General features: G+C 42.8%; 1 protein-coding gene across 2 annotated transcripts in view; it reads right to left on the reverse strand.

The window, feature by feature from the left end:
• Nucleotides 1-6,274, reverse strand: part of GPC3 (glypican 3) — a 1,010,059-nt gene extending 1,003,785 nt beyond the window's left edge. For both annotated transcript variants that reach the window (XM_073599177.1, XM_073599176.1), the window contains exon 1: nt 5,853-6,274. In XM_073599177.1, the coding sequence (XP_073455278.1) occupies nt 5,853-6,000 (148 nt within the window). In that variant the 5' untranslated portion in view covers nt 6,001-6,274. The remainder of the gene's footprint in view (nt 1-5,852) is intronic.
• Between the last annotated feature and the right edge of the window lie 21,351 nt (nt 6,275-27,625).

The following is a 27,625-nucleotide window of genomic DNA, read 5'->3' on the forward strand; positions in this document are numbered from 1 at the left end:
CACAACATATGTTAATGCCCATTCCTTTAACCCACTGCAACAGAACCAAATGGTGAGAATGAGTCCTTAGGGCCATTCACCTATATGGGACGTGCATTTGTGCTTGCATTGACACGTTTCAGTGCATTACCCATTTATTTCTAATGGGCCTTCAACACACATCCAGGGACCAAAAACAAATCTGCCAATTCTTTTGCAGCGCACCGCAAAGCAAAAGAATGCCATATGATGTGCAATGCACCGAGAGTTAGGTACATCTGTTTACTCTATGCATATTGGGATGCTACTGAAAAGAAAATTACAACACATGTACAGCGTCAATGTTGATACGTTGTAAAAAGCACTTGCATATATAGGGGGTGAGGCCACCTTTCGGCTGGAAAAACATAACTTTGCATTTTACACTCAAAGGAATCACATAAAAATGAACATTAAAATTTTAATGCAGGTTGCAAGGCATGTCGACATTCATTGCAGTACACGTTGACATGTGTTTTGATGAATTGTTTTCTGATTTTAAAAAGGGGAAAACATTTTTTTTTACAAAAAATAAAATACTGTATGCACTAAACTAAAATGTATGTTTGCCTAGCTGATCACAACAGCTCGAACAAAGGTAAGCAAAAATCTTGATTTTGAGCACTGCAACACTCAAGTCCTTTCTGATCCAGCAGTGGGTGACAAGGATTGCACCTTAATGATGATCAGGAGTGTTCATTATCCTACAGGGACATTTTTCTTTGTTCTTGAAAATCTACTTGAGCAGGACCCAATCCTCCTCTCTACTATGGAGAATAAGGATCAGAACTACTGATTATGTGTACTACTGTTAGCAACAGGTGACCCACACCTGGCCCAACTCTCAGGCCACCTGCCTGACCATGGACAGGTACTGGATTTCTCTGCTTTTCATTTTTTTAGCTGCCCATGCAAATACACAGACATACATATTAAAAGTGCTTTGGTTTGTTTCAGCTAATAATTATGGTAGTGAAGGGAATATAAATGTCTAGAATAGATTATGCTTCAGACAGTATACAAAGGAGAGCCCTTTCTTCAATGCTGACTGACTTAAGCCATGCATACATGAATCAAAATTCAGCCGGTTCAGCAGGGACTGGCTGGATTTCAATCCATGTATGGGCACTAAGGGCTACCAATTGACTTCTGTACAACAACCCTGTTGGATTTTCCAGCTCAATCAGCACTGCAGGATATAGCCAGCAACACTGATCAGTGTATTTTGACGGCATCAAAACTCTCCCAGCACACAATAGCTCAGTGGGGAGGATTCCCTCATCTACATTAAAGCCTAGTACTCACCGGCAGAATGTCAGGCAGAATCGGCCAGCTGAATAGTAACAGTGTGAACTGGAGTCGGTTCAGCTGGCCTCTGTCGAGGGGGCATGACCGAAAAAGGTCTGCTGATCGACTCCCGATGAGAGCTCTCAGCCAACGACTGGAATGTTCTGGCGGGGGGGGGCCATCCCCTAGTCAGAACACAATAGAACAGCAGGGGAGATCGCTATACTAACGTTGGATAGTTCGTACAGCGGCTCCTCCTGAGCTGTCAGCCCTGCTGGGTTGAATGAAAAAAAAAAAAAAAACCCTACTAGTGTGTACTAGACTTAAAGTGATTGAAAATTCTCATTATTTTTTCCTATAAAAATAACAAACATGTTATACTTACCTACTCTGTTGCCGTGAATTTGTACACAGCAGCCTGGATCCTCCACTTCTCGGGTCCCTTGTCTGTGATCTTGGCCCCTTCCTCCTGTTGAGTGCCCCCACAGTAAGCAACTTTCTATGGGGACATCCGAGCCGAGTCACAGCTCCCCGTGTCCATTCAGACACGGAGCCCCGACGAAGCCCTACCCCCTCTCTACCCTGATTGGCTAACTGACTTTTATTGACAGCAGCGGCAGCCAGCTGTGTCTCGGCCAATCAGGAGGGAGAATCTCAGATGGCTGAGACACTCATGGACATCGCTGAACAGAGAGGGAGGTAAGTATTAGGGGGGGCTGCTGCACACAGAAGGCTTTTTATCTTAATGCATAGAATGCATTAAGATAAAAAACCTTCTGCCTTTACAACCACTTTAACCACTTCACATCCGCGCTATGGCCGAATGACGGCGGACCTGTATTCCCGGGAGGCCGTCATATGACGGCCTCCCCTGTGCACACGCCCTGTAGGGCGCACTGTGATTACCGAGTCACTGAGACTCGGGTGATCACCGGTCCCGGCCCCTTACTATGTGATCAGCTGTCAGCCAATGACAGCTGATCACATGATGTAAACAAAAGATCGGTAATCGTTTTTTTTTTTTCTATTCACGCTGACAGCGTGAGTAGAAAAAAAAAAAAAAGCCGATCACCGGCTCGCACGTGAGGGACATCGGTCCCGAAGTGGAAGAGGCACATCTGCCTCATCAGTGCCACCTAACAGTGCCCACAAGTGCCACCTAACAGTGCCCTTCTGTAGTGCCAATCAGTGCCACCTAGCAGTGCTGCCTATCAGTGTAACTGATCAGTGCCCATCACTGCCACCCATCAGTGCCGATCTCGGCCGCCTATCAGCGTACATCAATGAAGGAGAAAAATTACCTGTTTTAATTTTTTTATAACAAAATATAAAAAACTACATTTAAAAAAAAAAAAATTCAGTTTTTTACATTTTTTAACAAAAAGTAAAAACTGCAGAGGTGATCAAATACCACCAAAAGAAAGCTCTATTTGTGCTGAAAAAAATGCTAAAAATTTCATTTGGGTACAGTGTTGTATGACCGCGCAATTGTCATTCAAATTGCATCAGAGCTGAAAGCTGAAAATTGGTCTGGATAGGAGGGGGGTTCAAGTGCCCAGTAAGCAAGTGGTTAAATGTATGGCTGGGGGAATCATGTCAGGTTTTTTTTTTTTTTTTTTTCCCTCGTTCAACCCGCAGGTTGAAAAAAAAAAAAAAAAAAAAAAATCTGACTCATCTATGGCCTGCTTGACAAACTCCCCCCCCCCCCCCCCCCAAATACCCCAAGTAGGATCTTGTTCAGGTAAAATACACAGGGAAAAGTCCAGTTGAGGCTAACACATATAGTTAAACTACAAGAAAAAAAAATTATTATTATAATAATCACATCAACTAAAAACATCCATTCAACCCACTTCAATTGCATCCTGGGAACCCAATAGGAGGAGTATTTTTTATAGTGTACACTGTACAGAACTATCTATAATATATATTCAATAAGGGAGATAGACACTAATATGACTTGAAAGTAGCCATCATGGCCTTTGTGACACATTCCTGGCGGTGTGGACAAAGTCAGAAGCCATGCATCAAGTTCATTAAACCCCTGCAACATTGTTATTGTTAGGCTACATGCACATGGGTGTATTAAAATAATCCCATTTACGCTGGATCTTTCTGCCAGGACTTGGCAGAAAAATCCAGCGTATATAAATGCTTGGTCTGGTGTATATTAACACACATTCAGGTGTATAAAGTGTATGCACGTAATTTCATTCTAGTGGCTAGAATATTTATTTGCTGTAGTCCCTAGGCTGAAATGACACCTTTAAATAGGTGTCAATTATGCCAGTACGCTTCTCTCTGAATACAGGGTTATGGATTTATTTTCTTTATGCCCCGAAATGCTGCTCTACAATATGAATCTAAACGCTAAAATAAACATGGACACATTGGCTAATGCAGAGTTGGGTTTAAGTGGTAGTAAAGATGGGAGCCCTGTCAGCGGTGACAGCATGCCACTTGAGGGCTTTGTTTTCAGGTAAGTCTTCCATAACATGCTAGTATGTGATGCATACTAGCACATTAATATGCAGGGAGAAGATTTTTTTTGGGGGGGGGGTTTAAAAAAATGCTTCTAAAAACGGTGTTTGTTTTAAGTCTGCGTGCATGAGTCAAACTTTTTTGCAGCACTTTTAGGCTCTTTGCACACAGGACTGTCTAGCTGCTATGGTACAGCCCCCCCCCCCCCCCCCCTTCAGAATTTTAGTGCGCCCAGAAGGGACAGGTGCAGCTTCCAGCCCCGCTACATGCAGCCTGTCAAAGTCTATAGCAGGCTATTGCTGGATAGGGCTCAATGCTGTACCAAGTGGTACTCGTGTTAAGGAGCCTATGCTTTCAGGGAAGAATACCCGTAACGCAGGTCTTCTGGCTTGGACGGGTGGGCTGTACTCTTCCCTCCCAGGTGCACTAAGAGCCCTTTCTGACCATCACCTACATTTACAGCAATGTTTTTTTTTCCCTTTTGGGTAAAGGTTTTACATAAAAAGAAGTTGATCATTGTGAGCACCCCTGTCAGTGGTAAATGGATTGGTCTTAGCACTCCTGACTGCTACATCTGCAGGACAGCTTGTTCTGTTGAAAAACAACCGAATTACTGGCTAGATCACAAGGTGAATATAAAGAAAAGAAAGCATAAAAAAGAAAATGATTGCAGCCACCACATCTAAGGATTAGTAAGCTGCAATATTGAAAATGTTTGCTTTTTGGTTTAATACCACTTTAAGTAAGACTTCTTCCATGCTGGTATAAACTGTGTCACATGTGTAGTATAAGTTGCGCACAATTTCTCGCAGTACCACAAGAAAAAAAAATTCTATTGAGTATCTACGACACTATGAATTTCAGAGAGAGCGTGATAAAAATGTCATTTTACGGAGTGTCCAATGTTTGGTGGGGCACAGCCCACCACGGTCTTGACTAAATAAAATATGTGTACCGCTCACCTTGGCTCCTTTCGTGTCCAGTGAATGTCTCTCTTAACTGGTGAATATATTTATTTCCCTTGAATAATGTATCCATCTTATGTGCATAGATTATTCCTGTTTTTTGTTATATACAAAAAGTTTGAAATGTAAATGTTTTTGTATATCATATACAGTTTTAAACATGTAAGTTTTTTTTTTTTTTTTTGTATAAAAAATACAAGCACTTTGAAACACACAATGCTGGAGAATACCATGTAAGAAGTGAAGTAAACTGTAGGTTGTAAGGGCCTTGGTCTATGGAGGAAAGTCCTGCCCTCACTTTTATTAAAGCTGTATTAAACCAAAAATGTAATACAGTATACATCAGTTTACCAATCATTAGGTGTGGTGGCTGCATTAGTTCTCTTTTGGAAGATTTTTCCTCTGCTATCACCTGGTGATCTGTCCAGTAACACACCTCCTGTACTTGTACCCCCACTCTGCATGAAGGGGCACACAGGGAACCTTTGGACAGCAGCGGGGGGGTAGCCTTAGATGGACTGGCTGATTTAGATACACTAACAAATTAAAGACAAATCTCTAGGCAGCGCTTAAGCAGTCCCAGCAACCAATTGCCCCCCCCCCCCCCCAATTTGGTCTAAAGGTTTTAAAGAATTAAATATAAGCCAATCATTGTAAGCACTCTGTCACTAGTAAATGGTTTGTATACATCTGCTGGAGAGCTTGTTCTTTTGAAAAACAGACTTGCTGGATCACTAAATGAAAATAGAACAAAGAAAGCATAGAAAAAGAAAACCAATGCAGCCACCACATAAAAAAAAAAAAAAAAAAAAAAAAAAAAAGAAAAAAGGAAAAAGGATGAAATATAATAAATGTTTGTTTTGGTTTAATACCGTTTTAGTTTTGTCCACACATTACAGCACATACAATATGTATGCTGTGTATACACTATATATACACACATTCTATATCGGACAGGTATAGACACCATTCTACAACAGTAAGTGCGGGTCCCAGAAGGTGATGTAAGGACAATCACACCCATTCATTCAGACTGTGGCACTACAAATCCCAGCATGCCCACACAGGCAGTACAGAAGGACTAAGGTGAGGAGCACTTACCTGACACAGGTGACTCCGGCACCCACCTGACTCCGGGCTGCAATGTATGGAAAGTGGCTCGGACTTCCTTGCAGTTGAGGGGTGCCCTCGCTACTACCAGTGCCACCCATACCATGAGCACAGCTCCGCACACCTCCCAGGCTGCCATGTGTTCAGTGTCGGTGCCCGCTCAGATCTCTATGACGGGTCAATGCATGCCACAGCACCTGGCTGTGATAACAGGTACAGGAGAGCGCCTAAACCGCAGGGGTTCTGCCAGCATGGGAGTCCTGTTCTATGGTGGGGGTTGCCAGGCTGCAGAGCGCACACACAGTCCGGAGCAATGTACAGCTTTTCATAGTCCGGGAGGTGAAATGAGCTCGGCTCCTGGGATGCTCAGCTTTTGGTGTTCAGCAGAGCAATGTTATTACTGTACGGATCAGGCGCCACCTACTGGTTATTAACCATGACTACACCCAGGCTTTTATCATTAGCGGCGACACCTGTGTGCGATGGGAGAAGTCCTGTGTCTGTAGCTCATAATCCTTCCTTGTCTTTATTTTCAGCCACTTGGCTGTCATTTACATATAATGCCAACGGACCCCTTTAAAAATAGCTATCACTTTGTTTAATAACCCTTTCAGCCCCGGAAGGTTTTACACACTTCATGACAAGGCCATTTTTTGCGATACGGTACTGCGTTACTTTGACAATTGCGCGGTCGTGCGATGCTTTACCCAAATAAAATTGTTACAAAGAGAACCCGCTCCAGGTGTCTGTTTCTTGATGATCTCTGCCCTCTCCAGGCATGGGTGTGGCTCAATATGCAACCATATGGAAGAACTGAATAAAAAGGTCCAGGTGGCCGCAAACCAATGAAAAACGATTTCTTTATTGTTATAATATATCCTTGCTGTATGGATTTATTATAACAATAAAGAAATCGTTTTTCATTGGAGTGCGGCCATCCGGACCTTTTTGTTCAGTTCTTGCAAATAAAATTGATGTCCTTTTTTCCCCACACATAGAGATTCCTTTTGGTGGTATTTGATCACCTCTGAGGGTTTTATTTTTGTGCTCTATAAACAAAAAAAGAGCGACAATTTTGAATACAAAACATAATTTTTACTTTCTGCTATAAAACATACCCAATAAAAAAAAATGTAGAAAATCTAATTTCTTCATCAATTTAGGCCAAAATTGATTCTGCTACATATTTTTGGTTAAAAAAAATCTCAATAAGCGTATATTGATTGGTGTGCGCAAAAGTTATAGCGTCTACAAACTATGGGATATATTTATGGAATTTTTATTTTTTACTTGTAATGACAGCAATCAGTGACTTATAGCAGGACTCTGATATTGCGGTGGACAAATCAGACACCTAACTGACACTTTTGATGCTTTTTTTGGGAACCAGTGACTAAAAATATGCACTGTCGCTGTACTAAGGACACTGGCTGGGAAGGGGTTAACAGGGGCAATCATAGGGTTAAATGTTTGACCAACATTTGCTACTGTGTACTGTGTGTGCTGTTTTTACTAAGCAATGTGCTGTTTTTTTATGTCCTGCTTTGCATGTTTGTTTACCTACACAAGGCTCTCTTCAGTAATGTCCAGAGCCGATTCTTGGGTGCTGGCGACCAATCAGCGGCCGGCAGCTGTTAATTGGTTGGTGATGCAGCCAATCACAGCACAGCTGGGGTGGCGGGAGTGCTCTCTACCCCCAGCACGCAGATCATGTACCAGGTACGTGATCCAGCGCAGAGCGGCCACCCTGCCACAGTATATCTATGGTGGATGTTCCACAAGCGGTTAAATAAGAAGCCTTGTTAATATGGTACCGTATGTGAGCTTTGAGAGCTGAGCTTACTGCATTTAAATACTGTCAGATCCTACTCATAGAAATGTGTATGATAACACAGCAAACCTAGTAAACTATAAAAATGAATACCTACTAGGGGGTTTGTTCACAGCACATTTGTTTATAGCAGATCTGAACCCTAGGAAGCGTCACTTTTTTTGTGTTTTTTTTTTTTTTGAGCGACACTATTCATTTGATTGGGTTGCTCATCATTCCAAATTTACACCAAAGTAGCCCCTGTATCCTTTTTTGGAGTCGACTTTGACATGTTTTTGCACAGCACCATTTTGCCTGTTTTTTGAGTGACAAAACATCCTTTTTTGCATGCTCGGATGCCACAACAAATGAATTACAACCAAATGCACGTTGCAAAAATGCAAGCACAATCGCAATATTCAGCTTGAGATTCCGATACACTAAGGTGTGAATGGGGTTAGGCTGCACTCACAATTGCAGCCTAACCCCATGCATTTTTTGGTGTTTTTTTGCGCAACATGTAGAGCAGCCCAATCATTTGAATGAGCTGCCCTACACTCCAAAAATGCGCCAAAGTAGCCCCTGTACTTCTTTTTTCGAGCTGACTTCATTGAATATCATGTTTTTTGGTTGTGTTTAGGGCATTTTGTCCCACAACAAAATGCCCATTTCTTTAGTGCGTTTGGGGTGCCATTAACAATGAATGGCACCCAAATGAGTGTTGCACGTTTTGGAGCATTTTTAGTGCATGGGCTTGTACACCCCATTAACACCCATCATACCATAAGAACATACCTAAAATATAAAATAAACACACAACAAGAATTGTGGAAAAGTTTAGGCCGTGCCTGCTACAGCATCTTAAAGAGTCGTCGTATAGCTACGACGGCTCGAGCGGAGGAGCCAACCTGCCGCAGTATAACTGCAGCGGCTGGACGGGAAGGGGTTAAAATTCTGCTCATAGGCATAATGCCTCATACAAACACCAAAAAGCCCAAGAACAACTGAATCACATAAACAGTATACTAGTTTTTGATAAGGTTGCTCTGAAAAGATACCGTGTCTTTTTTGTAGGAGTCTAATGCCCCATACACAAGATCAGATTTTCCGACAACAAAGTAAGACTGGTGCAAACCGTAGCCAGAATACGATCATTAGGAATCATAGGAACCAGAACCGACTCCAACTTGGAAGTGTAGGAAAATTGTCATGGCAAGTCGTCAGCCCTTACATTCTTAGTACTGGGGAAGAATGAGACAATGTAATTGAAACTTGACAAGAAAAGAGCCCATCGCACCCTTCTGGGAGAGAGGCGTTTAGCCTCAGACAAGAATGTGAGATTCTTATGGTCAGTAAGAATGAGAACAGGCACAGTGGTACCTTCGAGGAGATGTCTCCATTCTTTCAGGGCTAAAATGATAGCCAACAGCTCTCTGTCACCAATCTCGTAATTGCACTCGTTAGGTAAAAAAATTTCTTGGAAAAGTAGCCACAAGGATGCATAGCACTCTCAGAGGTAGGACGTTGAAACAGAAGGGCGCCAACACCAGTCTCAGAAGCATCAACCTCAAGGATAAAAGGTAATGTAGGATGAGGATGTGCCAACACAGGAGCAGAAACAAAGACAGCCTTGAAACTTTCAAAGGCCTTAATAGACTCCAGAGACCAACTCTGTGGGTTGCCGTTCTTTCTGGTCATATCGGTCAGGGGCTTGACCAGAGACGAGAAGTTACGAATAAACTTCCGATAATAGTTGGCAAAACCCAGGAAACGCTGCAGAGGATGTAACCCTATGGGTCGAGGCCACTGTAGGACTGCTGAAAGTTTCTCTGGGTCCATCGAAAAACCAGCAGTGGAAATGACATAGCCCAGGAATTTAACTTGTTCCCGATGGAACTCACACTTCTCCAGTTTACAATAGAGATTGTTCTCTCTTAATTTCTGAAGCACACGACAGACATCTGTGTGGTGGCTCTCCAGGGACTTGTAAAATATGAGGATATCATCGAGGTAAACCACCACACATAACTGCAACAAATCTCGGAGGACATCGTTAATAAATTCCTGGAAATCTTCCAGGGCATTACAAAGGCCAAAAGGCATTACGAGATACTCATAATGGCCTGTTCTGGTATTAAACGCAGTTTTCCACTCCTCGCCCTCCTTAATCCTCACGAGATTGTAAGCCCCTCTCAAATCAAGCTTTGTGAAAACCCTTGAGGCGGTCAAATAACTCCGTAATCAACTGGATCAGGTAGGCATTCTTAATTGTGAGACGATTGAGACCCTTATAATCAATACAAGGTCTCAGTTCACCGCTCCTCTTCTTCACAAAGAAGAAACCAGCACCAACAGGAGACGAGGATTTGCGGATGAAACCCCAAGAAAGTGCATCTGAAACATACTCCTCCATGGCTATATCCTCCAAGACCGACAAAGGGTAAACCCGGCCACAAGGGGGGAGTGGCACCAGGTTGAAGGTCAATTGCGCAATCATACGGCCGGTTTGGAGGCAAACTACCGGCTTGACCTTTGTCAAAGACATCTCTAAAATAATGGTACTCCTCTGGCAGGGAGGAGAGTGAAGAGGTACACAGGACCTTGGCTACCTTCCGGAAGCATGTTTCACTGCATTGTGGTGACCAGGAGAGAACCTCAGCACGGAGCCAATCAAAAGAGGGGTTGTGCCTCTGTAACCTAGGATAACCAATAACCAGCGGAAACTTAGGAGAGGAAATCACTTGGAATTGGATTATCTCATGGTGAGGAGCCCCTACGGCCATGGACAATGGAACCGTCTCATGAGTCACATGGGCAGGCTGTAGAGGTCTCCCGTCAAGAGCCTCAATGGCAAGTGGAGTGTTACGCAGCTGCAGTGAAATCGAGTGCTTTGATACAAAGGCAGCATCAATGAACAGGCCTGCAGCCCCAGAGTCAATAAGAGCCTGTATCTCGATAGACGACTCAGCCCAAGAAAGGGTGACTGAAACCAGGGGCTTATCCTTTTGGATAACTGGGGATGACACAACACCACCTAAGGTCTGTCCATGACAGGACCTCAAGGTTCGGGTGTTCCCAGAACGGGTAGGACAAGACTTCAAAAAGTGACCTGCCTGGCCACAATAAAGGCACAATCTCCCCCCCCTCCTAAAGGGTCTCCCATTCGCAGAGAGATGCGTGAAGCCCAAGTGCATGGGTTCATCTGCACTGACTCGGAGGCAAACGTACATGAGGCTTCCGCAAGTGCTCCTTAAAAGAAAGTCTTTCTCTGAGTCTGGAGTCAATGAGGATGGCAAACAAGATCAAGCTCTCCAGGTCAGTGGGTATATCTTGGGCTGCTATCTCATCCTTGATGGAATCTGAGAGACCAAGAGAAAAAGTAGCTACGAGGGCCTCATTGTTCCAAGCAACCTCTGCTGCCAGAGTACCGAACTCAATGGCGTAGTCTTAGTTCTGTCAGTGGATCCGCGCTACAGGATATATTTGCAACTGCAGCCCCCCTATGTAGGCAGGGGACACTAAAGTGTACCCTCAAAGGGATGAATATAAATTTAGGGAGTGGCGCTGTGCATAAAGGATGTATTGATATATAATGATTATCTATTAATGGTAATAGATATATCTATGTGGCATACTATAGGGAACGGCAATAAACAATAACGTTTTGGATGCAGAGGTATATATCCCACATAAAATTGCTGGTTAATAAAGTAAAAAACATATTTTAGATATAAATATTAATTAAATACAACCGTAATCCCATAAAGCAAAGATAAACACTAATAGTCCCTAGTGATATAGTGTAATGTAAATAGATAGGTGATTTGTGTATCAAGTGCAGTCCAATGGTCAGTACTCCATTGCCTACTGCATAGTGAAAATAAACTGCAAGTAATATATAAGATGGGGGGTATCAACAACCCTCTATGTTAGAAAACTAAAGTGCAAAGAGATGTGTGTAAAAAAATATATATATATATATATAGAAAAGGTATATATGTAGGAGATAATATAGGGGTATCCACAACCCTCTATGGTGAAGTGCTGAAGATACAAAGGGATGTGTGTGAGAGATATATATATATATATATATGTATATATATATAAAGTGTATATATATTTAAAGTGGAATTAAATACAAAATATAAAAATAAAAATAACAATTAAAATTAATATGAATGTATCTCTAATAAACTGGTGGTGATGCAATTAATAACAGCAATAAGTCTCATGTGAAATAACAAAAAGTTCATATGATGTCTTCCACCCGACTTCTTCCAGATATTTCAAAACCAACTCCCCCTAATGTGATTCCACTCACCGGAACGCTATACCCCTGCAGGGGTATAAGCAAAAGATGTTTGTATACCAGGTGCCCTTCAAATCCGGGTGTCGATCGAATCCCTGTATGTTGATTCCTCCAATTCAGTTCCTTGATCCAGATCAGCCACTCGTACAAAGGAAGGGGATGGGGGAAGATGATAGTCCCCTGTTGTGATCCTATTTCCAGCCGGACATCCGCTCCAAAGTATTATATATAATAAAAGAATTGATCCACATAGCGTAACTCCATTAAAATGCGTTTATTTGTAAATAATCATACAGTCCAAGGAGTATAGCTAATTCGCTTAGAAGGTAGGTATTAAAAAGAGAGGAGGGAGCATACAGGCTCTCTGTCTCCCCTTACTGTCCCGGGACACAGCGTTGTACGCAACTACCGCTTGCGTTCCACCGGTCAGCTGGCAAAACCACGATAACAGGAAGTGACATTGTGCGTGCCAAGATAGTCCCGCCTTACGCGTTTCGTCACACGGACGTCATCGGAGGCGCCTCCGATGACGTCCGTGTGACGAAACGCGTAAGGCGGGACTATCTTGGCACGCACAACGTCACTTCCTGTTATCGTGGTTTTGCCAGCTGACCGGTGGAACGCAAGCGGTAGTTGCGTACAACGCTGTGTCCCGGGACAGTAAGGGGAGACAGAGAGCCTGTATGCTCCCTCCTCTCTTTTTAATACCTACCTTCTAAGTGAATTAGCTATACTCCTTGGACTGTATGATTATTTACAAATAAACGCATTTTAATGGAGTTACGCTATGTGGATCAATTCTTTTATTATATATAATACTTTGGAGCGGATGTCCGGCTGGAAATAGGATCACAACAGGGGACTATCATCTTCCCCCATCCCCTTCCTTTGTACGAGTGGCTGATCTGGATCAAGGAACTGAATTGGAGGAATCAACATACAGGGATTCGATCGGCACCCGGATTTGAAGGGCACCTGGTATACAAACATCTTTTGCTTATACCCCTGCAGGGGTATAGCGTTCCGGTGAGTGGAATCACATTAGGGGGAGTTGGTTTTGAAATATCTGGAAGAAGTCGGGTGGAAGACATCATATGAACTTTTTGTTATTTCACATGAGACTTATTGCTGTTATTAATTGCATCACCACCAGTTTATTAGAGATACATTCATATTAATTTTAATTGTTATTTTTATTTTTATTTTTATATTTTGTATTTAATTCCACTTTAAATATATATACACTTTATATATATATACATATATATATATATATCTCTCACACACATCCCTTTGTATCTTCAGCACTTCACCATAGAGGGTTGTGGATACCCCTATATTATCTCCTACATATATACCTTTTCTATATATATATATATATTTTTTTTTACACACATCTCTTTGCACTTTAGTTTTCTAACATAGAGGGTTGTTGATACCCCCCATCTTATATATTACTTGCAGTTTATTTTCACTATGCAGTAGGCAATGGAGTACTGACCATTGGACTGCACTTGATACACAAATCACCTATCTATTTACATTACACTATATCACTAGGGACTATTAGTGTTTATCTTTGCTTTATGGGATTACGGTTGTATTTAATTAATATTTATATCTAAAATATATTTTTTACTTTATTAACCAGCAATTTTATGTGGGATATATACCTCTGCATCCAAAACGTTATTGTTTATTGCCGTTCCCTATAGTATGCCACATAGATATATCTATTACCATTAATAGATAATCATTATATATCAATACATCCTTTATGCACAGCGCCACTCCCTAAATTTATATTCATCTCAATGGCGTAGTCGGCAATAGTTCTCGTACTCTGTTTGATGGACATGAGGCACTTGGCAGCAAAAGCGGAGCGCGCGGGAACGTCAAATACCCTTTTAAAGGAGGCCACAAACTCAGAGTAACTCAAGACAACAGGTTTTTGCGTCTCCCATAGCCCAGGCCAAGGCTCTCTCAGAAAGCAAAGATATCACGAACCCTACTTTTCTTCTGTCTGTGGGAAACGCCTGGGGCAGCATCTCAAAGTATATCTCAACTTGGTTGAGAAACCCTCTGCATTGAACTGGATCACCCCCAAATCGCTGGGGAAGCGGGGCGCAACCAGACATACCTCTTATAGAGGTAATACTCAAGGCGGGTGCCTGCACAGAGACTGGCACAGCAGCAGGGACGGCCTGCAACTCAGGTTGTACCGGAGCAGCCACAGTGTGGGATTCCAGGTGAGCCGTGCGACTCAGGAGCATTTGTAATGACATGGCAAACTGATCCATGCAGTGATCTTGCTCGTCCAATCTGGAAAAAATATTACCAACAAGTGGATTGACTGTATCTTCTGAATTCATGGCCTTCGCCTACTGTCAGAAACCATGAACCAGACCGAGACAGAAGTACAAAAAATTACACTTGTTTATTAATAAAAATAAAAAGGTAAATAGAGTAAGCGTAGTCAAAGCATAGCCAGAGTCCAGTAACTGGATCAGGTAGTCAGCCATGCCAGAGTTCAATAACCAGATCGAGTAATCAGCCAAGCCAGAGTTCAGTAACCAGATCGGGTAATCAGCCAGGCCAGAAGTCAGGAATCCAAGTAGAGGAACAGCAAGCAGGATAAGGAGCCAGAAGGGATGTCAGCAAAGCCAGTCTTTAAACAGGAATGCAGGAGATGGTTTCTTGTGTTGTGACCAAGGCGAAGGCAGGAATGAAGTGAGCTGGAGATCTTTAAGTAGGCGGGACTGACGAGCAGATCCACAACAGCTGGTTAACTTTAGAGAGAGATGAGAGCTGGCAATTAGCCAACAGCTGAGCGGCCAGCTCAGAGAAGGAAGGGCTGAGCCAGCCCTGACACCCTACGCCAGTGGCTACTGGAAGTAGACCATATATATTATATGGAAGAGCTCACTTACACCCTTAGAAATAAACCTGAATTATCCAAGAAAATATGGTCCTGCTGGTCTGCCTTCAAATTTTCCTCCGCCTATGCGGAAATTATGTCTCAATCAACATGAGATGATTCATAATCATTCATTGTATACATTGGTATTAAGCTGAGGCAGGATATTTCCCCCTCCTCCTCCCCCTCCTCATCCTCTCCCTTTCTTTTTCTATTTCTCTACCTCTCCTTACACTCTCTCTCTATCACACATAGTTTACATTAACCTCTATACGAGGTATGTTTTGTCCTTTAATGGCATTTTATGTTCATGTTTTTTTTACTATGTCAATGAGTCATTCTGGCTTATGTTTAGTGAGCGGTCCTAAGCATCTATTGACCCCTTGTCTATGTCTAATGCTATCTTGCATGTTCCCTAAGCCAGTTGGCATCCTGTGTTCAATTAATTTTCCACCAGGGGAACATACTGCTATTTCATTTCATTGTAAACTGTATTTCACTCTTCAATAAAAATGTATTGAACAAAAAAAAACAATTATCACAGCCTTCTATTAAGTGTAAAATTTATTTATAAAACAAATGGGTGTCAGGGGTGACAATCTCATGGTGCCACTTCTCTATTTTATTCTTTCGTGGCCCTGACATTCTGGAAATGTGGGCAGAAACACGCAATTCCGCCTGCAATTCTGATATGCCTCCATGTGAACGGGACCTAATTGCTAAAATAATGTGTATAATGGATAACTGACAGGTTGTGTGTATTTTTGTAATGTACTGTTTCCCCCTTTTTTCCAGTCCTTTTTTTTATGCAGTGCTGCCGAACTCCTTTAGGCTGCATTCACACTTAAGTCCACCCACTGCCGTTGCTCCGCCATTTCCGGTTTTTGGTTCAGCTGCCATTTTAGTAAGATTTGGCAAACTGTTTGTTTTATTCACATGTATGCTGCAGCTTTTTATGTAAATTATTTTCGTGGATGTAATAAGTACTACACTATATATGGCTCATTTAGCTCCGTCTGGCGAGCTCGTTTCTTGCAGCGTTTTAAGAGGTACTGTGACACATTGAGACAGATTGTGTGGAGACCTAAGAAACCAAACAATTTTGGGAGAAATAAGATGGGCATGATCCTCATGTACCTCTGGTGAGTGTACAGATGGTGGCGGAATCACAGGGATAGTGATTTGTCTTCACGTGGTGGATATCTAAGTTTTTCTACATGCTTTTATTCACATATATCACAGAAAGGTGTACTTTATACGATAGGCCCTGTATATACAATCTATATACGTGCTGTGTATACACTCTATATACGATAGGTGATCTAATTATCTCTCCTGTGGAAAATTCTTACTGGTGGATTGGAATGAATTTTCATGGACATTATGCTTTGATAAATACAATGTATTGATTTTATACTGTTTTCACTAGAAGTGTGGCACTTTAATTACTTTAATTTATTGTTATCTATGTACACAGAGTGTGTGGAGTCACTCTGCATGATAGCTGCTGTGACCTACAGGCTCTGACATATTTATATTATTTTTATCATGCAACAAAACACGGGACTGCTACCCGCATATTGGGTGCCACTAAGAAATAATGGTACCGCAAGTGTGATGCACGTTTTGAGCACATTTCTGGAAACACAGGTAGAAACGTGCATTTCTGCCCACGTTTCAGGAATGCATAGGTGTGAATGCAGCCTTAGTCTTTACGAGCCACTCCTTGTGTATATGCACTCACTCCAACAATGGCCGTACATCATTGCTCTGAACAAGCAATGAGCTTGGGCATGTTCTTACTAGGATCCAAACCTTCGTATGCAAGTCCACCAGGAAGCTGTCACCTGTATGCGTCAATTATCTGCAGCTGGGGCAATCCCCGCCTAGCAGGCATACTTATATTCGCCCCTTGAATACATGCAGCAGCAGGGTGGGGAATGCCCCAGTCACAGATAATTTACCTGTACAGATGACAGCTTCATAGTGGACTTGCACAAGTAGGTTCACATCCTAGTCTGAACCTGCCCAAGCTCATCACTACTCTGGACTAAATAAAATCTAAATGCACACCTCCACTGCAAAATAATTAAATAAATAAATAAAAATAAGTGGATCCAGCTTCTGGATTGCACGGTGAGTTAATTTGTTGGTGACATAGTACTGCTACGCCTGTGAAATTTTTGTTATTTTACTAAATATATAATGGTACACAGCGCTACAACTATAGTATTACAAATAAAAGTCCATAGTGTTTGTAATAAGGTCCTTATTCATGGGAAAAAGCTGGAATCATCCATACAATTAATGTCAGCTGCTTCATTACTGTTAATAGCGCGGCGATTAATATTGAATTTATTGTTTGTTATTTTACTACTGTGGACTAGCTCCTTAGAGGTAGACTTCATGCACACCACTGCACAAGGTGCTGGACAATGTGTAGAGCCTGCGTAATTACTGTCCTGGGACCTGCAGCTGCTGTGTAAAGCCACCTATTGAGATGGATTAGAATATACGTTTGTATGTGGCTATGCGCCACATAGCCACAACTCCGAGTCTTTTTTTTTACACTTTTGTTTACATGTGAAAATCAGTATTTTTTGCTAGAAAATTAATTAGATCCCCCAAACATTAAATATATTTTTTAAAGCAGAAGCCCTATAGAATAAATTGGTGGGTGTTGCGATTTTTCTGTCCCACAGTATTTGCACAGCAGTTTTCCAAACGCATTTTTTTGGGGGAAAAAAATACGGGTTTTTGAATTTTATTGCAAAAAAAAAAAAAAAACACAATACATAACCCATTTATTTGGAAAATATAAAAGACAATGCTATGTTGAGTAAATCAATACCAAACATGTCATGCTTTAAAATTGCACATGCCCGTGCAGCGGCAACAAATGGCGTACATTTTTTTGCTATCCATAGGCGACATTTTAAAAGCCCTTACAGGTTACCACTTTAGATTTAAAGGAGAGGTCTAGTGCTATAATTACTGCCCATGATCTGATGTTCACAGCAATACCTCACATGTGTGGGATGATTGCTGTTTGTGTGCATCAAGGACCGACGCACGTGTTTGCCTTTGCGTGCTAGCCTCGGGGGATCACAGGGGCACTTTCATTAAAAAAAAATGTATTATTATGATTAATTTATTTTAGTTTTTTATATTTTTACACTGTTGCTTTACATTTTTTTTTTGATCACTTTTATTGCTGTCAGAACTAATCCAAACATCCTTTGTGACAGCAATAGGCATGTGACAGGTACTCTTGCAAGCATTCAAAACATCAAGATCTGTATTTTTGAATACTTTTGATTTAAAAAAAAATGGTGCAGTTGACATCTGGGTAAAGCGGAGGTGATGTCATGGCTTCGCTTCCGGGTTACCATCATGAACAGCCGATCAAAGCTGAATCCGGCCTTGCTTGGCTATCTGGCCAGCCAGCAGACATGCCGGCTCATTGTTTGGGTCTCCCAGTGGGGCAGGAGAGCCAGGGAAAGCCGAGAAAGGAGGTGGGAGGGAGGGACAACCCCTCCCACTGCTTGTTATAGCAATCGAGCTGCTAGTTAGCCATTCTGATTGCTGATACAAGAGAGTCAACTGCCGCCTCTAAAAAGCAGTACCGGGATGATGCCTGCAGCTATAATAATCAAAAGTCTAGCTATGTACGGGTACATTGCTGCTCGTCCAGTGGATAAAGTCCCTGCATGCACAAGGACGATTGCACACTATTTGTGCTTGGAGCATACACCAGTGTGGGTGCGTTATGCAACCCCCAGTCCATAACTGCGTAAGTCACATATTCTAATTCATCCCCGGCAGCTGCTAGTCATGGGAGACTGAATACGCAAGCTCTGCGCTCTGTACAGCCCTGTGCATGATGCTTTATAGTGACTTAGCATAACCACTTGTCTCAGTGTATGTAACAGGGTGACAAAATGGAGCACAGAAGGAGCACATGGGGGAACCCACATAACAGGAGGTGCCTGCACCGCAGGTATTATTTAAAGGTTAGATGACACTTTTCTAGCAATATGGCTCCTTTAAAATGGCCTGTGCCTAATTCAGAAAAGCCTTGTGACACTTCTGTTAGAAGATCTGACACATGATAACAAGATTCAGGTAGTTCTTATTTGCAGAACTTTGAAGCAAAACTAAATTTAGGAATCTGTCACTATGGTTGCAACAGATTCAAAAAAGAATTACCGCTGGTTCACAGTTAAGCAAACTGATGGTAAAAAAAAAGACTAATTCAAGGTTGGAATTGTAGGTTGGAGTTGTAAAAACAGAGCCAAAGCTGAAGCAGTTGTAACCCTAAAAAAAAAAAAATCCTGTTCAAAGCATGAATAACAACACAGTCATTGTGCAGTGTAATTTTGGCCCTTTGTATCATCTAAAGTACTCGATTGATAGTGCCTTGTGCTGCCCTCCCCTCTGTAAACTGACCAACTTTATCATGGCTGTTGAGCCATGATACACTCATGTCACAGCCCTGAGCTGTGATGCAGTGTGAATGAGACACACAGAAAACAATTGTTCTAGCGGTGGCTGGTGCTTTACACTGCAAGAAAAAAACGCTGGTCACCACACATCATGTGAATTAGCCCTAAATGTGCAATGATGAGCAGAAAAATGCAGCTCAATGGACAAGGCCTGAAAAACACTAATGTCTGACAACATAATGAACTATCTCAGGCTATACTAGGAAAGACTGTGAGAGAGCATTCATAATTTAATTATGGGCCGGAGTTGCTATATCTGGTAAGGGAAATGAGTAACAGCTGGCAATTACATAATAGTTAGACTTATATTGCCCTTTACGGGTGTTACACATGTATGAATTGGTATGAACATAATGCCATCACAGCATATTGGCAACTATAATTGGGAGATGTCATATTGCTTGTCTCAGCAGGAAAAGAAAATCACTCCATCTAGTATGTTCAATAAAGAATAAATAATCTCCCTCTACTGCTAGGCGTCACTAGCATTAATCAGAACATCTCATAGAGGTAATTTATCCATATAAATAAGCCTTAAAACAGTTTAACGCAGTTCCCAAATCCCCAGTAGGGTACCCGTCCAGTAAAATGTATGATTTGTGCCCAAGGCTCAGAGGAAAGGGCAGGATGTTCTGTCAGACGTGACCTCTGCTGCAAGGCATTTCATACTGAGCTCAGCTAATGATTGCACTGCTAACATGAGGTGATAACCTATAGAACGTATCTGGAAAAAAGGAAGGAAATTTTTTTTTTTTTTTAGAGAACCGGTAAAAAAATGGTACAGATCCAAAATAATATATAGAGCTATCATATACTAGTTTTAGTCATTGTAACGATAGATAGATAGATAGATAGATAGATAGATAGATAGATAGATAGATAGATAGATAGATAGATAGATAGATAGATAGATAGATAGATAGATTAGATAGACATTGCTATTCTTCTTCTGAAAATGCTTTTTACATGGCTGTCATTAAAGTGTATGTAAACCCCAAATCTAGTTTTTTAGTATGTTTGGGATTATTTATCACTTTTACACAGCTTTCTTAAGCAGATTGTTTTTGGGTTTGCAAAGTTTCTTACCTAGAGATCCTGCCAGTAACGGTGCTTCCTGTTGCAGTCTGACAATGCTAAGTCACTGCCTCACAATTAGCAGAGCAGCATTGTCAGCCTGTGGTGGGCACTCCTTCTATTGGAAATTGGGCTGCCCATCAGGTCAATCAGTTTCTGAATCACTGCTACCCATACAATTACAAAGATCTGTAGTTTTGACTTAAAAAAACTTCAAGGTCAGTGAATCATAGAGTGTCCGAGCAAGAGACAACCATACATTGTAGGCAAGAGATTAACCGCTTCAGCCCCGGAAGATTTTACCCCCTTCCTGACCAGAGCACTTTTTGCGATTCGGCACTGCGACGCTTTAACTGACAATTGCGCGGTTGCGCGACGTTGCACCCAAACAAAATTGATGTCCTTTTTTTCCCACAAATAGAGCTTTCTTTTGGTGGTATTTGATCACTTCTGCGGTTTTTATTTTTTGCGCTATAAACAAAAAGCGTCAGTTTTGGAAAAAACGCATTATTTTTTCCTTTTTGCTATAATAAATATCACGCAAAAATATATAAAAAAAACTATTTTTCCCATATCGTCTTTCAGGACAGCAACCTATGAGAGACCTCGGCTCCTCGGCTCCTCCCTTCCTAGGAAACACTGCCCAGCCTAGATTTAAAAGGCATGCTTCCCTGCCGGCTCCTCAGTTTCGGTGGTTCCTCCGGCAAGGAGACACTGCGAGGAGCCGTGGCTAAAGACAGCCAGGGAAGCTGAAGCCTGTATTTCTAGGAAGGAGACAGAGGTCTCTGGGGACTAGTGGTGCTATGCCTCAGAGAGGGGTTACTTGGCAGCCACACTGTTGTTTCTGTTGCCACCCCAGCTCTCTGAAAGTTGTGTCGTGGGATGCTTCGGGGGGCCCGTCTTCAGGTTCTTAGTGGAGACTTAGAAGAAGGCGCTGTTCCCCCCCTTGCACTCTGGTGCAAGCCGCGATGGAGCTCACAGCAGGGTCAGGTGGCGGGTGACGTCAATTTCGGCAGGGGGTGTGCACCTCTCCTTGATCCGCGGCTTCCGGTTCCAGCCGCGAATGCTGAAGGTGGGCCGGGCTATGGCTGATGGGGACCCGGAAAGGTCGCACAGGCGGTTGGAGGGCCCGGAGGCAAGACCATCCTTTTCACGGCGGGAGCATGTCAGAGGCAAGGGCCATCCTGGCAGCTTCTGGCATTGCCGACATCAGCCATCTTAAGGTAAGGAGGACCAGGGGGTTGCATCCCTCACCTGTCTATTACCTATAGCTCCACAGGTGGGGTTCCCTCTTGATGGTCGGAGGGGAGGAGGCACATGGGACCTGGGGGCTGGTGGTTCTATGTGCTTTCCTGGGGGGGGTCCCTATGGGTCTGGCTGGTGGAGGGGGGAAGGTCCCAGGGTTTGGACTGCCTCACAGAAACAGGGGGTGGGTGGTAAATCCCACAGCCCCAGACTGTACCTCACCAGCGGTAGTAGGGTTCCATACCCTTTTCTTCCGGTCACCCCCTCCGGGGACCGGAAGTTTCCACTTTTTGTTGCATACAAGTCGGCCCCATTAGTGTGATCACATAGGCGACATGGCGGCGTACTTTTCCCTTCCGACAGCATGGCGGGTGTGTCTAGGGAAAAAAAGGAAGCCGCAACGCGTGAGGGGACGGAGCTATTGCGCTCCAAGCTGGCCCACAGGAAGCATCCAGCGGGGTCACTTCCGGGGCGTATGACGTCATCAGCGGGCGCTGGAGACGCTGGTTACAGTCTCCATACGGCGCAAACAGGGAGCATGGATGGTAGCTCAGAGGCTAAGGGCTCTGATTGGTCTGCTGGGACCTGGGTTTAAATCCCAATGAGGGAAAGCCCTTCGTATCCTAGGTACTGCACAGCACCTGAACCTTCTGCTGGACATGTGTCAGCTCTGTGGCCTAGAGGTGAGAATTTTGGATTGGTATCCCTGCTGGTCTGGTTTTCAAAAGGGGAAGACCCAGCAGCGGCTGCGGACCACCAAAGGGGTGGGATGGACTCTTCTGCGACACCTGCACAGGCAGCGGAAGCAGACCCCAGCACCAGCACCTCACAGGTAAGCCTGAAGTGTTTGTACTTTCCATGCACATCCTTTAAGTGTTTTTCCCCCTTGTAACCAGTAGGGACTGGGTGAAGGGGAATCTTTTTTTTCTCCCTCCTGCATGAGGTGTATGGAGTGGGTATAGCTGAAATAGCACTGTCTGGGAAAACACAAGGCTGGGAGCTGAAAAGCAAGTCATGGCTCACAATCAGTGCAGCCATGGGAGTCTGCCTGGAGACATAGGATCTTGTCCTCATGTCAGCTCCTTCTGACCTTTTGACAAGTCACTTTATGAAGTGGCTCAGCGGTTAACAATTCAGCTCTGGGTCACTGATTTGATGGGGTTGAGAGTCAGTTCCCTGAGCGGTCTCCTGGTGACTCGGGTTTGTCTAGCCAGGGGCGAAGGCCTGGGTGGCTGACACTTCTGCTTGGCAACACTGGGGTGGTTAGTTCAGATCCCCCAACATTCTGATGCTTGCATCAAGTTGTGGGTTCTCCCTGTGTTTGTGTGGGGTATCTTACATGCCCCAAACTCACTATAGGCACTGCAGGGAAAACTTTGCCTGTGTAGAACCAGCAAACCAGCTCGCCTAAAATTTTCAGGCGGGGGTCTTCAGGTTCTCCTGGTCGACTTACAAACAGTGAAGAAAAAGAGCTCGCATTGAAGGTGTTGCACCTAAACTGTGCCTTAAATACTGAGGTCATGAGTTTGAATCCCAACTAAGCTAGCACCCTGCATGATTTCACTAGTGTTTTGATGTTACAGGGTTGCCGGCCGGATGGTGTTTGATGGCCACATCACCATTATGCACCTGATATAGGAAACTAAACAGGGGATCTCTGGTGACCAGGGCCCGATATCAGGGGGTGGCCCCCTGTATGGCATCACGGAGGGTTAAAGGCCTTCAGGTAACCAGACCCTAGTAAGATACACAGGTTTCTAAAACACTTGTTAAGAAGTGGGAGAAGGCCTAGGTGGTGAATCCAGTAGACCCCCTCATTACAAAATTTCTCTGGAGGAGGTAGTTGCAGGAGGACAAGAAAAACACTCCTGCTCCACGACCAGGTATAGAGCAGTGGAAAAGGGCATTTCTGTTCATTAGGTCCGATGGAAGCCAGGGAAGTCTAGGGTCCAGCTTCTCGGAAGGCTTTGGTTCAGTACCCTCTGCTCCCTCCAGACGCAGTTTTTTTCCACAGATCCAGACTTACCGTCCAAGTCCTGGGAGACCGAGGGGTATTATTGGATTCCATGCTCAATGCATGGGGATAGCAGGTGCGCATGCCTGCTATCCCCAGCTCTTAAAGGGGACGTACAGGTACGCCCATTTGCCCACTGCCATTGTGCCGATGTATAGCGGCATGCAGCGGTCGGCAAGTGGTTAAAGGGCAACTCCACTTTCGTGGGTAAAAAAATTGCAAATAAACAAAAAAATAATATAGCATATACAATTCCGATACAAGTCATATTGTAATTGAATGTTATTAAAAATTACCTTTACTTTTTAATCTGCAGCCACTGTAATTTTCTATAAATGCAAAGCAATATGGGACACGAACGTGAAAAATCAAAAGTGCTAATTTTAAAGGCTTTTATGCAAGTTTTTGTCCTAAAAAGTGTTTGGGGACCTGGGTCCTGCCCCAGGGGACATGTATCAATGCAAAAAAAAGTTTTAAAAACTGCAGTTTTTTCAGGAGCAGTGATTTTAAGAATGCTTAAACTGAAACAATAAAAATTAAATATTCCTTTAAATATCATGCCTGGGGGTATAGAATGCCTGTAAAGTGGAGCAGTTTTCCCGTGTTTAGAACAATACCAATGCATTTGGGTGGCAAAAATATGAATGCAATCTACTCACTGGAGGGAGAACCACTGGGGGAATCACGGATGGAAAAGGACCTGGGGGTCCTAGCAAATGATAGGCTCCACAATGGCATGCAATGCCAAGCTGCTACTAACAAAGCAAACAGAATATTGGCATGCATTAAAAAGGGGATCAATTCCAGAGATAAAACAATAATTTTCCCGCTCTACAAGACTCTGGTCCGGCCGCACCTAGAGCATGCTGTCCAGTTCTGGGCATCAGTCCTCAGGAAGGATGTACTGGAAATGGAGCGAGTACAAAGAAGGGCAACAAAGCTAATAAAGTGTCTGGAGGATATTAATTATGAGGAAAGGTTGCGAGCACTGAACTTATTCTCTCTGGAGAAGAGACGCTTGAGAGGGGATATGATTTCAATTTACAAATACCGTACTGGTGACCCCACAATAGGGATAAGACGTTTTCGCGGAAAGGAGTTTAATAAGACATGTGGCCACTCATTAAAATTAGAAGAAAAGAGGTTTAACCTTAAACTGTGTAGAGGGTTCATTACTGTAAGAGGGGCAAGGATGTGGAATTCCCTTCCACAGGCGGTGGTTTCAGTGGGGAGCATCGATAGTTTCAAGAAACGATTAGATAAGCACCTGAACGACCACAACATACAGGGATATACAATGTAATACTAACATAAAATCACACACATAGGTTGCACTTGATGGACTTGTGTCTTTTCTCAACCTCACCTACTATTAGGAATGAGCCGAACGCCCCATCCCCCCCCCTCCCGGTTTGGTTTGCACCAGAGCATCCGAACATGCCAAAAAATTTGTTCGAATATGCGAACACCATTAAAGTCTATGGGACACGAACGTGAAAAATCAAAAGTGCTAATTTTAAAGGCTTTTATGCAAGTTTTTGTCCTAAAAAGTGTTTGGGGACCCGGGTCCTGCCCCAGCGGACATGTATCAATGCAAAAAAAGTTTTAAAAGTTTTTTCTGGAGCAGTGATTTTAAGAATGCTTAAACTGAAACAATAAAAATTAAATATTCCTTTAAATATCATGCCTGGGGGTATAGCATGTCTGTAAAGTGGCGCAGTTTTCCCGTGTTTAGAACAATGCCATAGCAAAATGACATCTCTAAAGGAAAAAAAGTCATATAAAACTGCTTGCGGCTGTAATGTATTGTCGGGTCCCGGAAATATACATGAAAATCATTGAGAAAAACGACATGGGTCCCCCCAGCCCATTACAAGGATCTTTGGGTCTGGTATGGATATTAAGGGGAACTCCGCACCCAAATTTAAAAAAAAATGGCGTGGGGGGCACCCAGGCACTATGGGGTGCTGTATGTACATTAATGAGGAAAAAAAATGAAAACTTAAATGATTTTAGCAAATGGCTGCAATATAACAAAGAGTGAAAAATTTAAGGGGGTCTGAATACTTTCCGTCCCCACTGTGTATATATATATATATATATATATATATATATATATATATATATATATATAATTAGACTGACTGTGTGTGTATGTATATGTGTGTGTGTGTATGTATGTATGTATGTATATATATATATATATATATATATATCTCAAATACACTGCCTGAAGTAGATTAGAAATAGTACCCCACGAAATGTACAGTAGAATGTAGATCTCTAGGCTACACTGACTGGATGCTGCAGGGTATATATATATATATATATATATATATATATATATATACTAGACTGACTGTATACATGTGTATATATATATATATATATATATATATATATATATATATATATATATATATATCAAATACACTGCCTGAAGTAGCTCTAAATCAAGCTATGTTTCCGTCCATGCCAACAACACTACACAGGGCCGCCGTGCAGGTAGCCTTATATAGTGTGGGGCGTGGACTTAGTCCCCCTGAGCCATGATTGGCCAAAGGCACCCTGCCTTTGGCCAATTATGGCTCTCTTAGCAGAGGGCGCTGGGATTGGCCAAAGCAGGTCAGGTGCATGCTTTGACCAATCATTATACAGCAATGCACTGCGATCTCACAGTGCATTATGGGGCGTTCCGCGGGCGCTCGAATTTCCCGCGAACGCCCCATATTGTTCGATCTTCGATGAACAGGCGAACACCTGATGTTCGAGTCGAACTCATGTTTGACCCGAACATCAAGCTCATCCCTACCTATTATGTATCTATGTAACCTGAGACATATTAAAGTGAGGAGTAAAAACATCATGGCCATGAGATGTAGCAGGCAAAGCTAAATCAGAAGAAACCTGAACCAAAGGCTGTATTTCACTAAATGAAAATCTGCCCTGATCAATCAAGGTATGCACTACCCTAATGTACTCCCGCAGTCTTTAACTAGTGCAATCCTGCAAAATCTGGAGGCAAAGAACTTTATCATCCAAATGCCAAATTCACGCAACTAATAACCTCCCCTAGATGCATCTTACCATTAAATACTTAGAGCAAATAGTTTGCAGTTCCTATATGCAGCTAATCTAAACATTAGTGGGCTCCAGTGTTACGTCAGGAATCAGCAGCAGAAATGGCCAAATATGTGTGGCTAGTGCTACACTCAGAAAACTGGGATGTATGTCTTCTAATGCCACGTACACACAGCTGGACTTCCCGCAGAAAAAGTCCAATAGGAGCTTTTGGTCGGACATTCAGACCGTATGTATGCCCCATCTGGCTTTTTCTGTCAGCATTTCCTAACATGTTCTAAATCTTTCCGTCGGAAATGCCGACAGAGTTTAGCCCGTTGGCAAGTCCGCTCATGTGTACGCAGCATTAGTATGATTTATAGATTCAAACTTCGACCTTTGTACTAGTGGATGATCTAGCTGCATCCAATCTGGTGTGTTCCATCTCCCCAGGTATTCCTACTACTAATCTGGTTTTAATGAGTATATGGATACTTTTTTAATTACATTTTTTTTTAAAGCCATAGGCTCTGGAGGTATGTATTTGTAACATTATTCATATTGTAGATCCAGCTTTGCCCTGTGTCATTGTGCCCCCTCTGCGATTGACCCCCTACATGGGTGTGGATATAGTGGGGGCCTGTGTTTGGATTTGGGGGTGTCCCCCATGCCTTTCGGCCATCTGAGATTGTCCCCCCCCCTTCTACCTCTGGCCTTTGGTCTCATCTGGGTGTAATCTCTGAGATCCCTGGTATGTAATGTGAACTTGATATTTTATATAGACTGATTGCTGTATGTATTTTTTCTAATTATGATTATATCTCTTTATA

Source organism: Aquarana catesbeiana, linkage group LG09, assembly GCF_042186555.1.
Source record: "Aquarana catesbeiana isolate 2022-GZ linkage group LG09, ASM4218655v1, whole genome shotgun sequence".
Classification (NCBI taxonomy): Eukaryota; Metazoa; Chordata; class Amphibia; order Anura; family Ranidae; genus Aquarana; species Aquarana catesbeiana.